The sequence below is a fragment of the Nicotiana tabacum genome, chromosome 16 (assembly GCF_000715075.1).
Source record: "Nicotiana tabacum cultivar K326 chromosome 16, ASM71507v2, whole genome shotgun sequence".
In the NCBI taxonomy this organism is placed as follows: Eukaryota; Viridiplantae; Streptophyta; class Magnoliopsida; order Solanales; family Solanaceae; genus Nicotiana; species Nicotiana tabacum.
The window spans coordinates 143,829,924-143,847,173 of record NC_134095.1 but is presented as its reverse complement, the minus strand read 5'-3'; the positions used below and the strand labels follow the sequence as shown (position 1 = coordinate 143,847,173).

At 38.4% G+C, this 17,250-nt stretch overlaps 1 protein-coding gene across 1 annotated transcript; it reads left to right on the top strand.

The window, feature by feature from the left end:
• Positions 1-7,526: 7,526 nt before the first annotated feature.
• LOC107810220 (uncharacterized) lies at positions 7,527-9,406 on the top strand. Its single transcript, XM_075233425.1, has 2 exons — positions 7,527-7,781; positions 8,639-9,406. Exons 1-2 carry the CDS (start codon positions 7,632-7,634, stop codon positions 9,278-9,280), a joined length of 792 nt encoding a protein of 263 aa, XP_075089526.1. The 5' UTR covers positions 7,527-7,631; the 3' UTR covers positions 9,281-9,406.
• The last annotated feature ends 7,844 nt before the right edge of the window (positions 9,407-17,250 follow it).

Sequence of the window (17,250 nt, the reverse complement as noted above, 5' to 3'; positions counted from 1 at the left end):
ATCAGAGTCAAGTCCGACGGTATACAAGGCTATTTGCCGTAGGTGGTTTTGGCCATGTAATTGGATGTTGCGTGCGTCGAAGAAGAAAATAGGTATGTGGAAAGTGGGTAAATACATTCCCACCCACACATGCGAAATGGACACTTTCAACGGGAATCATTTCAACTTGGATATTGACTTGATATCTCTTGTACTTATTCCGCACATCGAAGCGTCCATAAGGTATAAAATCAAAGAGTGCATTACAGCAGTCTACCAGGAATATGGCCACACAATTACTAAAAGAAAGGCATATCTTGGGCGCAAAAGAGCGTTTGAAATAGTCTATGGTAACTGGGATAAGTCCTTTGCAGATCTGCCTAGCTACATGGTTGTACTGCAACACTTTAACCCAGGAACAGTTATTGAATGGAAGCTTGAGCGGAGTCCGGGTAAACCAGAATATATATTCAATTACGTGTTTTGGGCGTTTAAGCCAGCAATTGATGGTTTTCCGTATTGCCGGCCCGTAATATCCATAGACGGAACTCATGTCTATGGAAAGTACGATATCAAGCTATTGATAGTCGTGGTTGTGGATGCAAATGGACAGATATTTCCTCTAGCCTTTGCTATTTGTGCAAATGAAAGCACAGAGACGTGGACAATGTTTTTGAACCACTTGAAAGAGCACGTTGTCAAACATCGTTCAGGTATTTGTCTAATATCTGATCGGCACGGGGGTATATTAAGTTTTGTGGAGAACCTTCCTGCCTGGCAAGAACCTTATGCTTACCACCGTTACTGTGTGAGGCACTTTAAGGCCAATTTCAAGAAGGCACATCCCAAAAAAGATCTACATGATTTGATATGGATGGCAGCAACAGACCACCAACAATATAAATTCCGGAGGCATATGGATTCTATCAGGCAAGAAGACGATGCAGCATATCGTTGGTTAATGCGACATGATCCTGAAAAGTGGACGTTGCATGCAGATGGTGGCAGACGCTGGGGAATTCTTACTACAAACGTGTCAGAATCCTTCAACGGGTTATTAAAGTCGGCAAGAGGATTGCCCGTCACAGCCATGGTGTGTATGTCGTTCAAGCAGATGGCGGAGAGGTTTGTACAACGGTCTGCAGCTGCAACGGAATTGATGGAAAGGGGTGTTGAATTTATGCCAGTGCCTATGAAGAGATTAGAGAAATACAGACGGCGAGCATATTGGCATTTCTTTTTGCAATATGATAACGAACGAGGTATTTTTGAAGTTCGCACCGCTATCCATAATAATCGGGGTAATAATGTACATACTGTAAATGAATCCACAAGGTTATGCTCATGTGGGAAATGGTCAATCTACCACATGCCTTGTTCACATGCCATCAAGTGTTTTCAACGTGTTGGTTATGCGGAGACCAACTATATTGATCAACAATATAGTGTTTCCAAATACCTAAACACATATAGTGGTCAGCTGCAACCAGTGGGTTCTGAGCATTACTGGCCCCCAGAACCATTTAAAATGGTGTGTAACAAGTCCTATTTACGTAAAAGACAGGTGCAGAAGAGAACGCGTATACGGAACCAAATGGATGTTAGTGATATCGTATATGCACGCAAATGTGGTATATGCTCGCAAACAGGCCACGACCGTAGAAAATGTCCTTTGGGTGGCAACAATAATCAAGCTCAGGGCGGGTGTTATTCTATTGTACCTAACTACCCATGAGTTCATGTTGTAATAATTAGTTGTTCTGTATAAGATTTAAGTATTTATGAAAAAATATTTTCTTGTTTGTTAATTATGATTTGTACTTTCCCTTTTTACCTATTTAAATAATAATTTAATATAATTATCAGTATATTTATTATGTGTGTTGTCTTGTCGCTATCACGATATTTAATACACAAATTATACATATGGCGCTATGTGTGTCTTGTTTTATAGTTTTTGGTATAGTAACACAACAACTTAAACTTAACTTCCACTTAAATTAAAATAAAATTAAGTACAACAAACAAGGAAAACATTACTACAACATAAACACAAACATAACATGCCAACATAATAAAAATACATGACATATGAAAATGACACTAAACACATACACGTAAATGCTCCATCCTCAGTTGTCATTTATTCTTCGCTCCAACCACTTAAATCGTTCTTCCATTTGTTCTTTTTCTTCTTCTAACTCTTTCACTCTCGCCTTCACCTCCGCAAGTTCCCGTTTATATTTTTCGTTGCGTTCCTTGTGTGCTTCACAATTCCATTCAGCTCTCCATTTTTTATCTTCCACCTCCTTTAGTTTCTTCCTCATATCTGTAATAATTCTATCTGCCTCCTTTTGTATTCTATGCTGGTATAACAACATATTATGAAATTCCTGTAATCTATCCCTGTAGCTTTCCTGATAACATGGTTCCTCAGTCCATTCATCAAATTCACAAGTAGGTTCGTCAGGTTGCTTGTACAACTTGTTCATACAGCACCAATAGCGGCGTCCAACGTTAGCACCTTCCCACCCACAATCCATCATGCATGGTTTTTCACATAAGCAAATTGGTGGACGACCAGGTTGAGTCATTTGTGAACTATTTGCTTATAATAAAAACCTTATTTACTTTTAATGAAATATTTCTTGGGGGAAATTTTTAGCACACAAAATAACTACAATGACCCCATTATTTATAGGCTAAACAATACACATATAGCGCCATATCTAATGGCGCTATATTAGATAGCGCCATATCTAATGGCGCCATATCATGATGTTGACGAGACGACTTTATGTCAGCCGGTCACACATAGCTAATGGCGCCATATCATGATGTTTTCAGCTTTTTCAGTTCGACAAGACAAGACACACATATCGCCATATGTATAATTTGTGTATTAAATATCGTGATAGCGACAAGACAACACACATAATAAATATACCGATAATTATATTAAATTATTATTTAAATAGGTAAAAAGGGAAAGTACAAATCATAATTAACAAACAAGAAAATATTATTTCATAAATACTTAAATCGTATACAGAACAACTAATTATTACAACATGAACTCATGGGTAGTTAGGTACAATAGAAGAACACCCGCCCTGAGCTTGATTATTGTTGCCACCCAAAGGACATTTTCTACGGTCGTGGCCTGTTTGCGAGCATATACCACATTTGCGTGCATATACGATATCACTAACATCCATTTGGTTCCGTATACGCGTTCTCTTCTGCACCTGTCTTTTACGTAAATAGGACTTGTTACACACCATTTTAAATGGTTCTGGGGGCCAGTAATGCTCAGAACCCACTGGTTGCAGCTGACCACTATATGTGTTTAGGTATTTGGAAACACTATATTGTTGATCAATATAGTTGGTCTCCGCATAACCAACACGTTGAAAACACTTGATGGCATGTGAACAAGGCATGTGGTAGATTGACCATTTCCCACATGAGCATAACCTTGTGGATTCATTTACAGTATGTACATTATTACCCCGATTATTATGGATAGCGGTGCGAACTTCAAAAATACCTCGTTCGTTATCATATTGCAAAAAGGAATGCCAATATGCTCGCCGTCTGTATTTCTCTAATCTCTTCATAGGCACTGGCATAAATTCAACACCCCTTTCCATCAATTCCGTTGCAACTGCAGACCGTTGTACAAACCTCTCCGCCATCTGCTTGAACGACATACGCACCATGGCTGTGACGGGCAATCCTCTTGCCGACTTTAATAACCCGTTGAAGGATTCTGACACGTTTGTAGTAAGAATTCCCCAGCGTCTGCCACCATCTGCATGCAACGTCCACTTTTCAGGATCATGTCGCATTAACCAACGATATGCTGCATCGTCTTCTTGCTTGATAGAATCCATATGCCTCCAGAATTTATGTTGTTGGTGGTCTGTTGCTGTCATCCACATCAAATCATGTAGATCTTTTTTGGGATATGCCTTCTTGAAATTGGCCTTAAAGTGCCTCACACAGTAACGGTGGTATGCATAATGTTCTTGCCAGGCAGGAAGGTTCTCCACAGAACTTAATATACCCCCGTGCCGATCAGATATTAGACAAATACCTGAATGATGTTTGACAACGTACTCTTTCAAGTGGTTCAAAAACATTGTCCACGTCTCTGTGCTTTCATTTGCACAAATAGCAAAGGCTAGAGGAAATATCTGTCCATTTGCATCCACAACCACGGCTATCAATATCTTGATATCGTACTTTCCATAGACATGAGTTCCGTCTATGGATATTACGGGCCGGCAATACGGAAAACCATCAATTGCTGGCTTAAATGCCCAAAACACGTAATTGAATATATATTCTGGTTTACCCGGACTCCGCTCAAGCTTCCATTCAATAACTGTTCCTGGGTTAAAGTGTTGCAGTGCAGCCATGTAGCTAGGCAGATCTGCAAAGGACTTATCCCAGTTACCATAGACTATTTCAAACGCTCTTTTGTGCCCAAGATATGCCTTTCTTTTAGTAATTGTGTGGCCATATTCCTGGTAGACTGCTGTAATGCACTCTTTGATTCTATACCTTATGGACGCTTCGATGTGCGGAATAAGTACAAGAGATATCAAGTCAATATCCAAGTTGAAGTGATTCCCGTTGAAAGTGTCCATTTCGCATGTGTGGGTGGGAATGTATTTACCCACTTTCTACATACCTGTTTTCTTCTTCGACGCACGCAACATCCAATTACATGGCCAAAACCATCTGCGGCAAATAGCCTTGTATACCGTTGGACTTGACTCCGATACTTGCATCTCACGACACTCTTTAACATTGTGCATTTTACAAGCCCTGCTTACGCGTGCTTTATCAGGAAAAAGCATCCCCTTTGCAAGCACCGTTGGTCTAGACTCATCCCACATTGCTGTCCGGATTTCATCAAAATCTCGTGTGAGAGCTTCCACATCCGGCACGGCTGGAAAGTTATCAATATAAAGAATCTCCCTTGAATGAAACGACACTTCAGACTTGTTCACTTTTCGTCTATGGGGGGCTCTCTTCAAATCCGGTTCTTCCTCCTCGTCCTCTTCATCACCATCCTCACGAGCAAATGGTGTCTCGTCTTCCGATTCATCGGCATTGTTATCGTAATCGTTGTTCTCTTCCTCACTCTGTTCATCTGCCAGATCCTGATGTAATACGTCGTTTTCGGGCAATTGAGTGAGTACGGGTAGTTCAACTTGCTCGTTTTTACTGCACATTTCAACAAAAATATAAGCTGCTAAATTAATAAATGCTTTATATATGGCTGTAGCTTTTCACTTACAAGTTGTAATGCGATGACATTCCATGATGGACGTTTTCAGTTAGGTGATGACTACCGGATGGGTCACTTGTAAAATTCATATCCGGCCGGTACCCCCTATTAAATAAATGAGCGTTAAAATTTATTCAATACGCAAACATATACATATTAACACAAATGAAAATTGAAGTTTACTACTCTTCTTGTGAATTATGGAAAGCAGGGTATAAATTATTTTCTCGCTTCTCATTCGTCGACGGTGATAAATTTAAATCAAGAAAAATTCTTTCATCTGGAACATGTCCGGCAAAAACTGATCCAGAATAACCACCCGATGACTAAGGGTTATCTCTACTACGCACAACCTCATTTTTTGGAACGTCTTCGACCTTCACGTACATCTCCAACATTGTGATTACAAGAACTTCCCGGCATTCGTCCGGAGTCCTCAAGAAATCACTCAAAGTGTCATCATCGTCGATGTTAAACTCTGAGTAAAAAGCAACCCCTTGCGGCGTAACGGAATACGGATATCTTCCGGTTACTTTGAGTATCACTGAACGTTTTCTCACACTCATTGTTTTGCATAACAACGATATCAATGTTTCGTACTCAATTGAAAGTGGCAATTTAATATTACACTTAGCAGGTAAACTGTAGCCCACATAGTTATTCTCCATCACAACCTCACCCCCCCAATATAATGATACTTTTATTCTACGTTCTTCAGACATAATGAAAAAATGCTGGAGAATTTAACAACAATAGAAAGCAACAAGAGTTAAAAAATTTTTTTGAATGAAGTTGGAGCGATTATACGATGTTTATATAGAAAATGGCTAGCCGGGTTTTTTTTTTATTTCTATATAGCGCCACAAAAAGTGGCTTTATACACATTTAAATTATTGAACCCAGACATTATTGGTGGGGTCAGGGTATAAGACATATAGCGCCACTATTAATGGCGCTATGTAAGTTTGTTAGTATAACGCCACTAATAGTGGCGCTATACAGTAACGGTACAGTTAACGTTACTGTATAGCGCCACTATTAGTGGCGTTATATATACTTTGGTAACTTTTTTTTTTATACTTATTTGAGTATTTTTAGTAAAAATTAACAATATTTTGGTTCCGCACTCATCTAAAACTTCTTGATAGAGAGCAATTAGCCAAAGTTTCTAACTACGTACACTTTTCGTTTTTTGGGGGTCCTACTGTCCCCGGAACTTTTTGAAATGGAATTGTTGCCACCTTAAATGTTGACGTGGTAATATATACATATTTCACTCTGTTTTGAGAGAGTGAGAAGCCAAAAAATTTATTTACTAGTCTTTTTTTTTTCTTTTCTTTTTCTAGCTTTTTTGTCTTTTACTTCTCTTTCTTCTCCCCCATATAACAAAGCCACTATTGAAAGGCAGGTTGAGCTTCACGTACAACACCATTCCTTTAGAGAATTATTTTTTAACTTTAGATGGGTACTTTTTCCTCAAACTTTTATGGGTTTATTCTTATTTTTGTATTAGCAAAAAAATAAATTTAAATCTGATTATATGTACTAGTGCCATCTTTTTATTGGATATTACACTTGATTAATCATGATATAAACTTAAACTAATATTTTTTCCTTTTTTTCAAAAAAATATACAATCTTTTTCTTAAAAATTCCATCTTTTGAACCGAAATCAAAATCGGAGAACTAAAATTTTGGTCTTCATAACGAGGAAAAAAAAGTAGTAACAAATTATACACCTGACAGGCGAGTGTGTTTCATCTCCCAAGAAAAATGTGATAATAGCATTTTAAGCAGATATTTATTCCACTTTAAAATAATTTAGGAGAATAATAGTATCCCCATAAAGAAAATATGTGTTGTTGCAACTTCGGTCGCAAGATATGGGATATTTATGCCTTTTCCTAATCTTGTAAAGGATACATTCAGGGGCGGATTTAGGGGGCGCAAGGGTGTTCACCCGAACACCCTTCGCCGAAAAATTACATTGTATATATAATGCAAAATATATTTTTTATCTCTATATATTAAGTTTTGAACACCCTTAACACAATCCAAAAGTGTAGTTTAGTGGTCAAGGTGTTCAAAATCTACATAAGGTCATGGGTTCAATTATTAATAGCTATAAAAAAAAAAAATTTGGACCCCACTAGCGATAAAAATTCCATCCAACAAACTTAATCTCCACATGTTCACGTCAAACCTATAGTACTTCACCAATCAAATGCAAAAAGTAACACGGAACACCAAGTGTTTTTTTTCCCTACAAGTGCTTTATATCTATAAAGGGAGCAACGGTTTCAGATCTTCATTATATCAGATAGTAAAAAAAGAGGAGCCTAAAAAAAGAATGGCAGAGTTGTTTATTAAGCAGGCACAACAATACTCAAAGGGCCGGCCAAGTTATCCTGATGAATTGTTCAATTTTATAGCTTCAAAAACCCCTTGTCATGACCTTGTTTGGGATGTTGGCACTGGCAGTGGCCAGGCTGCTCAATCTGTAAGTCTCTCTAATTCCTTTTATGTCTTCATCCCCACATCCACCCTCCTGTAAATCTGCTAAAATTCCTCGCAGTCGGAATTTCTTTAAGGGTATTTGAGATTTAATATATATGTATATAGAAAGTAATACCATATGACCTATATAATACTATAATATAATAACAACAACAAACCCAATATAGTCCCACAACAGAGATGTAAGAAGGATAGATAATATGCAGACTTTACCCCTACGGTGAATTTAGAGAGATTGTTTCAACTAGGCTCCGAGCACGAGTAGCCTATATAATAGTATAATCAGAATATACTTTTTGGGCGAAGGTTGTTCAACTAGCCACCCTTCCATGGTTGTAGCTCTGCCTGTAATTCATAGTCCCATTGAAAAAAGTAGAGACCTAAAATGGTTTTTCTCTTTTTCCAAATAGGCTAAAGGGTGTACAACTGACCACTTGCAGCACTGCTCCTGTCTATGTAGAGAATTGACTACAAAAAGTAGAATTGACTGAACTGATAATTAGTTGCATAACAAAGAGTAGAGACCTCTGTTTCTTAGAGAACGGCACAATGGCTTTGTTTATCTTTTTCCAAACAGGCCGTATGGGAAAACAAGAAATCTAGCATTTTTAACTTTTCACTGAAACAAGATTGTTAGAGTTCTTTATTATGAGTACCTAATCTTTAGCAGCCATTTTACATTTCTAGACAGTTACAGGCACATAATACTACAATAAGAAGCATATATTTCCCCTGTTAAATTATGATATCCTAAAGAAAGAGTTCAAAAATAAGCATCCTTTAGTGTTCCAGCATAACTACTTGTTGTCCTAAATGCTCTTAAATTATTGTTTCTTTCAGTTAGCTAAGCTCTACAAGAATGTAATAGCCACAGACACAAGTCCAAAGCAGCTTGAATTTGCAGTAAAGGTCCCTAATGTTCAATATATATGTACCTCTCCCAAGATGTCAATGGCCGAAATCGAAACCAAAATAGGAACAGAGTCAAGTGTAGATTTAGTAACAATTGCTCAAGCAATGCATTGGTTTGATCTTCCAACTTTTTATCAACAAGTGAAATGGTTACTCAAGAAACCAAATGGAGTAATAGCAGCCTGGTGTTACACTGTGCCAGAAGTAAACAATTCAGTGGATCCAATTTTTGAGAAATTTTACACAGTTGATGCTGGACCATATTGGGAATCTCCGAGAAAATTAGTGGATGAAAAGTATAAAACTATTGACTTCCCATTTGAGCCTGTAAGTGGTTGTGATCACAATGGACCATTTGAGTTCAAGATTGAGAAAGTGATGGACTTGAATTCTTATTTCACATACTTGAAGTCATGGTCAGCTTATCAAACTGCAAAAGAAAAGGGTGTTGAGCTCTTGACTGATGATGTTGTTGAAAAATTCACAAGTGTTTGGAATGAAGATGGAGAGAGTCAGAAAACTGTGTCTTTCCCAATTTACTTGAGGATTGGCAAAGTTGGAAATTTGTAATAAAAGTGAAATCAGTATTATTAGTTTCTCAATTTGTTGATTAGGGAATTTAGAATCTGCAGTTGATCATCATTTGTACTTTCTGCTGGTTGTTTTCTAATAAAGTGTTTTAGTGCAATTAAAAAATCTACATGTATTTCTCAGCTAACGTATAAGAATTGATGTTACAGGATGGAGTTATCTTAGCTCAGGAGATGGATGATATTGTTTCATCAAGATTGCTACTCCTACAAACTGTTCTATATTATCTTAGCTCAAGAGATGGATGATAAAGTTACGGCCGGTGAGCGGGGGTTAGTTGGACACCCTTCACCAGAAAATTATACTATGTCTTTAGGATCTGTCGCGACCCAAAACTTAACCTTTCGTAATGGCGCCTATCATGGTACTAGGCAAGCCGACTGCTCAAACATTACCAACACATCCAAATTTAAAGTATACTACAACAAGTTTAAATAAGTGAATATCATAAAACGGGATAGAATATCATAACTCAATACAAATGTTTTTCCCAAAACCAGCGTGTCACTGAGTACATGAGTATCTAAATGTCTCTATATACTGTAACGGAGACTGCGAAGTGAGAATATGCAATGATGAATGCGACTGAGTAGATGACAACAATTAACCAAACCACTCAACAACAAAGATCGACCACTGTGGGTCCCAATAGTACCAGCTTACAGCCTAAACATGTTTTCTAGAATAAATTACAACTCAAGTGCTCTATCATATTGAGTACATTAATAATGTCCGGATAAGATAGCTACATAGTTCCATAAAATCGACTAGATCACAATACTACGGTGCAATCCCACACACCCGTCACCTAGCATGTGCGTCACCTCAACACCAATCACATAACACATAAATCGAGATTTCATACCCTCACAACCAAGTTTAGAAGTGTTACCTCAAACTGTGCAAACCTCTACTCCAACAAGACCTTGCCTCGCAAAACAGCCTCCGAATGCCCCGAATCTTGCCACAAAAAATTCAATACAATCAACACGAGCTAAAAGAATCAATTCCAAAAGAAAATACTAAGTTCTTAATCAAAAATCAAAAAGTCAACTCAAAAGTCAACCCTTGGGCCCACGTCTCGGAATCCAATAAAAGTAGCAAAATTCGGAAGCCCATTCGACCACGAGTCCAACCATACCAAATTTACCAAATTTTGATACAAAAACACGACTCAAATCCACAAATTAAACTCTCCAAATCCCTAGCCTCAAACTCCCAAATTCCACCACAAAAACCCAAAACTAGGTGTGAAATTCAATGGGGAAACAAGATTATTGAATAAAAATGATCACGAGTGACTTACCTCAAGAAACCTGTTGCGACCAAATACACTCACGCAAGTATACGTGATCGTCAAGTAATAGAATAGTGCGTAGAGTATCGTTCCCTCGAATACTTATGATTAACTTTTAACTGATTCAAACTCAAACAACTTATCGAATCAAGAGATTTCACACAAAATATATAAGTGACTAATTTACTACCTAAAACTATCAAGTAGTGAAATAAATCAAAATCAACCACAACACTTAAGCAATTTCGGATAACAATTAGTAGGAGAGGATATTCCAGGGTCACAGATTAGCTAACAATCATGTTGCGTTCTTCGCTTAAAATTACTAATTGATTTATCTGGAATATTGATTGACAGAGTTGATATTACTCATCGGAATTTGTCGAGTTCTTACTCGCCTATTCAAGCTAACTTAATGCCTATATGTCTATGGAATTAAGATTAATAAGAATGCATTTACACTTCCTATATTTCAACCAAGCAAGACAATTAGGTATATTTCTATCCTAATTGCGAATCCGTTCCCTGATGCCCGGGTTCAAGGACCTGCTCTATTTAATTCTATATGCAATCTAGAATTCCTACTTTCGATTTCAACTCTAGATTCGTAGATAGTATTTCACTCTTAGCTACTCAACAAAATAATTAAAAATATAATTAAATAAATAATCCAATATGATAAAATCAAATTCGTCAATGTAAACTTCAAACATCAACATTCATGTGGTACCCATGACCTTAGAACAATAGGGTTCTTAGCCACTCATGTTCATACAATCATCAAAAATAATATTTTTAAAAAATAAAATTAATGAATACTAGAAGAAACATGGAAGAATTGATCAAATCAGTGCTCCCGAGTATTTCGTACTTTTGTTTCTCTCTCAAAGTCATGTCCTCCCCCTCAAAATAGGTTTAGGTTGGCTTTTATATGAGTTGGGGGTGTCTTAGCGAAATAACCGATTCTTAGTCGAATTAGGACGTGTTTGCACGTTGAGCATCTAGGGCAGCGTGGGGCGCTGTCCCTAGCGCTCAACTTCTCACGCGTTTTGTAAAGTGCACCATAGGCAGCGCCCCACGCTTTCTGTGGCTATCAAATTTACACTTTTGCCTTTTCTTCCCATTTTTCGCTTCAATTCGCGCACTTTCGTCCCAAATTGCATCCGAATGATTACTACATATAGAAATACCACAAATTAGCACAAAACATTATATTATGCATCTCAAATCTATGAGACATGAGCACAATGTGAGGCAATATACATCAAAATACGCATGCATTAAGCCAAATATCAAAACCCTTCGAAATCCTCTCAAAAATCGCCATGGACCGATTTTGCAAAGTCCAAAATGAGAAAAATCACGAAGCCCTCGAATTTAACATTCTGCGCAGTGCTTTCACTTCTGTGGATCATTTAACCGCACATGCGGTTCCTCTTCTGCGGTAATTCCTCCGCTTCTACAGACCTGCCTCACCAAGACCCCTTTTGCTTTTGCAATGCTTCCTCCGCATCTATGAACTCACAGGTGCGGAATTTCCCTTCGCACTAGCGCAACTCCCACAGTTGGCCAATCTCCGCTTCTGCTCCCAATGCGCCGCAGCAGGTGCGAAAAATAACCTCGCACATGCGACTACCACTACCCACTTCCTTCCTGGCTGCTTTTGCGATCCCCTGCTCGCTTCGATGAGCTCACACCTGCAATTAAAACTCCGCAGGTGCGATCGCACAGGACCTTGTGCACTTCAGCAGTTTTTAAATTCTGATATTTGATTCGTTAACCATCCGAACTCCACCCGAGGCCCCCGGAACCTCAACCAAACACACCAACAAGTCCTAAAATATGATACGAACTTAGTGGAGCCCTCAAATCACATCAAACAACATAAAAAATATGAATTGCATCCCAATTCAAGCCTAATGAAAACTAAGGAATTCCAACTTCTACAATGGATACCGAAACCTATCAAATCAAGTCTAATTGACCTCAAATTTTGCACACATGTCATAAATGACTCAACGGACCTACTCCAACTCCAAGAACCATAATCCGAGCCTGGTAACGACAAAGTCAACTCTCGGTCAAACTTCTAAATTTCCAACTTTCGCCATTTCAAGCCTAAATCAATTACGGACCTCCAAACCATCCGGACACACTCCTAAGTCCAAATCCACCCAACGGGGCAATCGAAACCATCAAAACTCTATTCCAAAGTCATTTACATACAAGTCAACATCTGGTCAACCTTTTCAACTTGATCTTCCAACCTTGAAACTAAGTGTCTCATCGTATTCCGAAACATCCTAGGAACCGAATCAACTACCCCCGATAAGTCAGATAACAAAAATTAAGCATAAAATGAGTAGTGAATGGGGGAACGGGGCTACAACACTCAAAACAACTAGTCGGATCGTTACATCCTCCCTCCATTAAACAAACATTCATCCTCAAACGGGTCTAGAAACGCACCTGGAGTCTCAAATAGGCATGGATATCTGCTCCGTATCTTTCGCTCGGTCTCCCAAATAGCCTCCTCAACTGGCTGACCTATCCACTAGACTTTCACTGAAGCTATGTCTTTTGACCTTAACTTTCGAACCTGTCGATCGAAAATGGCTATTGACTACACATCATAAGTCAAATCACCATCCAATTGAACCGTGCTAAAAACAAAAACATGAGACGGATCGCCGACATACTTTTAGAGCATAGAAACATGAAATCCCAGATGAACATTTGACAGACTAGGCGACAAGGCAAACTTGTAAGCCACCTCCCCAATCCTCTAAAACACCTCAAATGGCCCAATATACACCAGCACACTAGAGATGTAAACTTCGTTCCCCGATATAAAATGATGGGCACAACACATCGTGAAGGCGAACAATCTCGCTAATGTAGATCTCAGCGAACCGCTCTGAAGAATAAGTAGTCCCCACTGAAATGAAGTGCGAGGACTTGGTCAACCGATCCACAATCACCCAAATAGCATCAAACTTCCTCGAAGTCCGTGGGATCCTAACTATAAAATCCATGGTGATACGCTCCCATTTCCACTCCGGAATATCAATCCTCTGAAGCAATCCGCCCGGTCTTTGATGCTCATACTTCACTTGCTGATAATTTAGGCACCAAGCTACAAACCCCACTATATGATTCTTCATCCTCCTCCACCAATATTGCTGCCTCAACTCCTCGTACATCTTTGCGACACCCGAATGAATGAAATACCGCAAACTGTGGGCCTCCTCAAGAATCAACTCACGTAGCCCATCTATATTAGACACACAAATCCGATCCTACATCCTCAACACCGGATCATCCCAAATAGTAACATTCTGGGAATCACCATACTGAACCATGTCTTTAAGGACAAGCAAATGTGGATCATCATACTGGCGCTCTCTGATGCGATCATATAAGGAAGACTGAGAAACCACACAAGCTAGAACCCAACTTGGCTCCGAAATATCTAATCTCACGAGCTGGTTGGCCAAGGCTTGAACATCAATTGCAAGCGGTCTCTCACGAAAAGGAATAAATGCAAGGCTACCCATCCTCACCGCCTTACTACTCAAGGCACCGGCTACCACATTGACCTTCCCGGGATGATACAGAATGGTAAAATCATAGTCCCTTAGGAGCTCCAACAATCTCCACTGCCTCAAATTTAGATCCTTTTGTTCGAACAAGTGTTGGAGACTCCGATGATCTGTAAATAACTCACAATACATACCATAGAGATAATGCCTCCAAATCTTCAATGCATGAACGATGGCTGCCAACTCCAAATCATGAATAGGGTAGTACTTCTCTGTCACGACCCAACCGATGGGCCATGACGGGTGCCCGAGTCCTGCTTGTCAAACACCCCTAAGCATGCGTCTAAGATATAAACCTGAATAATATCTACTAAATTACGAGAATAACATACATGAAGGAAACCTACCCAAAAGGCATATGTACATATACATGTGGAATACATGGGGCGAGCCGACAAGGCTGCTATAGGCAACTACATATCCAAAACTGGAAGCCGGCAAGGCCACAAACTATCCAACTATACATACTATCTACAGACCTCTAATAGAAATACAACTGTACAAAGACGGGACTGAGCCACGTCATACCTATATATATATATATATACAACCATATCGTACCAAAATCAAAAGCAGCTCTAGATCAAGTGGAGCACACCAACTCTCGCTGATCAAGGATCCTAAGAAGGGGGGTCGTCGACTTGCCTACCTGCGGGCTTGAAACAAAGGTCCCCGGAAATAGGGCCTCAGTACGAATAATGTACTGAGTATGTAAGACATAAAAATTAGTACATAAGAGATATAGATGAAACATGGAATAAAGAAATCCATCTGTAAGTCTGAATAACTTAGTAAATTCTGAAACATGTACAACGTCATGCACGTGCATATAAATGTCGTGTCATGCATAGGTATAGGTGTACATAACATTGTCAAGCCTTTGAGGGTATCCTATCATATTGTCTTGGCCACTATGGGCAACATCATCAACATATACCAACTGATCAGGTAGTGATGCGTATATAATGCCGTAAACTTATCCCATATCCCATATACATACACATACATATAAATATGCGTTATAAGCCATCTGGTCATGAGTCAATGTACATGTATAAATGAATGAAATGTATGAAAATATGTTAATAATCTCAACATTCCCTTCGGATAAACTTTATCAATTGCGTATTATTCTAAGACCCACGAACAGAAGATATAATATATGTTATATGGGGAATCAAGAACATAGACACCCCTAGTATTTCTATGAATAGAGTCGTTTATGAAAACTACGCATTTTCTCGTTTCTTTTTGTATCATTTGGATCATGCCAAAAAGAAAGAAGGAGTAGCCTTAACATACCCGGAGTAGGGAAAAACCCGTATAATATTCTTAGAAAAGGTTGCACCGTACTCCTTTAGAACCGCAAAATTTTTACGTTGTTAAGATTCTAATAGTTCTCGTTGGATTTTGGTTGAAAGACGTTTGTTAAAAGCTTTGTGAAAATAGCTAACGTTCTGGTTGTGTCTTTGTAGGAACTTAAATTGTAAGAATTGCTAACAGAACGTTATAAAGTGTTGAATTCAATATATGAACGTTCTGATATGAAGTCTCTTTATTTAAAGTGTACTTAGCACATTACTTTACAAGTTTTGTATTCAAATTATGAAGTGTCTCTTAATTAGTATTTTAGGTTGCCACCTAATGAAAATTGGCTAAGAGTAATAGCTTTATAATGTAGCTAGTTGCCACGTTTTGCCCCGGGTAGTCTTATCTCTTAATTTATTAATTAATTAGGTAATGTCCCGTTACCCGATAATTAACCAATTACCCGTATAATTAAGAATTATTTTAAATTACTTAAAATACTATTTATTTTAATATACTTTATACATCATACTATCACAATCATATGGTACCTTGTATGGTATTAGTCCGTAAATATCGGATATTATAGCTCGAACTGTATTTTATTCCAAATCGACAACCTTCAATGAAACTCATTTTCTTTAATTCGTGTATCATTTACCCTTCATGGCACTTACTTATCGCTTGTTATAAATAGCATAAATACGTTAACCTCAAGATAATCTCATCCTCGAGTCTATGTCAATTAATTGAAGACGAAACTTTAACGTACGAAAACGCGAGATGTAACATTCTTCCTCCCTTAGAAATATTCGTCCTCGAATGTTTAACTCCCCAGGATCTATATAAATTTGGCAGTGTCGCCTTTGTAACAACACTACTACCAACTTTTCCTGTAGAAACTCAATAATTCAACTCCACGTAGGACCATAATCATTAATAACGAAAATGGCCTCACATAACCAATGATAATAACTAACACAAGAATCCATACACGTACCTTAAGGTTATGACGTCTCAGTCGGACCCTTCTCTGGAGGAGGAAATATGTAAGGATATCTAGACTTCATGTCTTCCTCGCCCTCCTAAGTCATTTCTTCCACATTGTTGTTTCTCCAAAGTACTTTCATTGAAGCTATATTTTTAGTTCTCAATCTCCGAACCTGTCTGTCTAGTATAGCAATGGGAGTTTCTTCATATGATAGCTTCTCTGTGACCTGAACGTCATCAACTGACACGATTCTAGAAGGATCTCCGATACATTTACGGAGCATAGACACATGAAAGACTGGATGTACGGATTCCATGTCCGAAGGCAAGTCCAACTCATATGCTACCTAACCTACCTTGCGTATGACCCTATATGGTCCAATGTACCGAGGGCTAAGTTTTCCCTTCCTACGAACCTCATGACACCTTTCATCGGTGATATCTTTAGGAATACCCAGTCGTCAACATGAAACTCCAAGTCTCGCCGTCAATTATCCGCATAAGACTTCTAATGGCTTTGAGCTACTAATAGCTTTTCCTGTATGAGCTTAATTTTTTCGATTGCCTGTTGTACAAATTCTGGTCTTACTAACGTAGTATCCCAATGGATTGTGTTAAGGGTGTTCAAAACTTAATATACAATCTTTTTCTTAAAAATTCCATCTTTTGAACCGAAATCAAAATCGGAGAACTAAAATTTTGGTCTTCATAACGAGGAAAAAAAAGTAGTAACAAATTATACACCTGACAGG

Coding starts and splice junctions, on each gene's coding strand:
- LOC107810220 (XM_075233425.1), top strand. CDS start 7,632: ATGGCAGAGTTGTTTATTAAGCAGGCACAACAATACTCAAAGGGCCGG. Junction 7,782..8,638: donor GTGGCCAGGCTGCTCAATCT/GTAAGTCTCTCT, acceptor TGTTTCTTTCAG/TTAGCTAAGCTCTACAAGAA.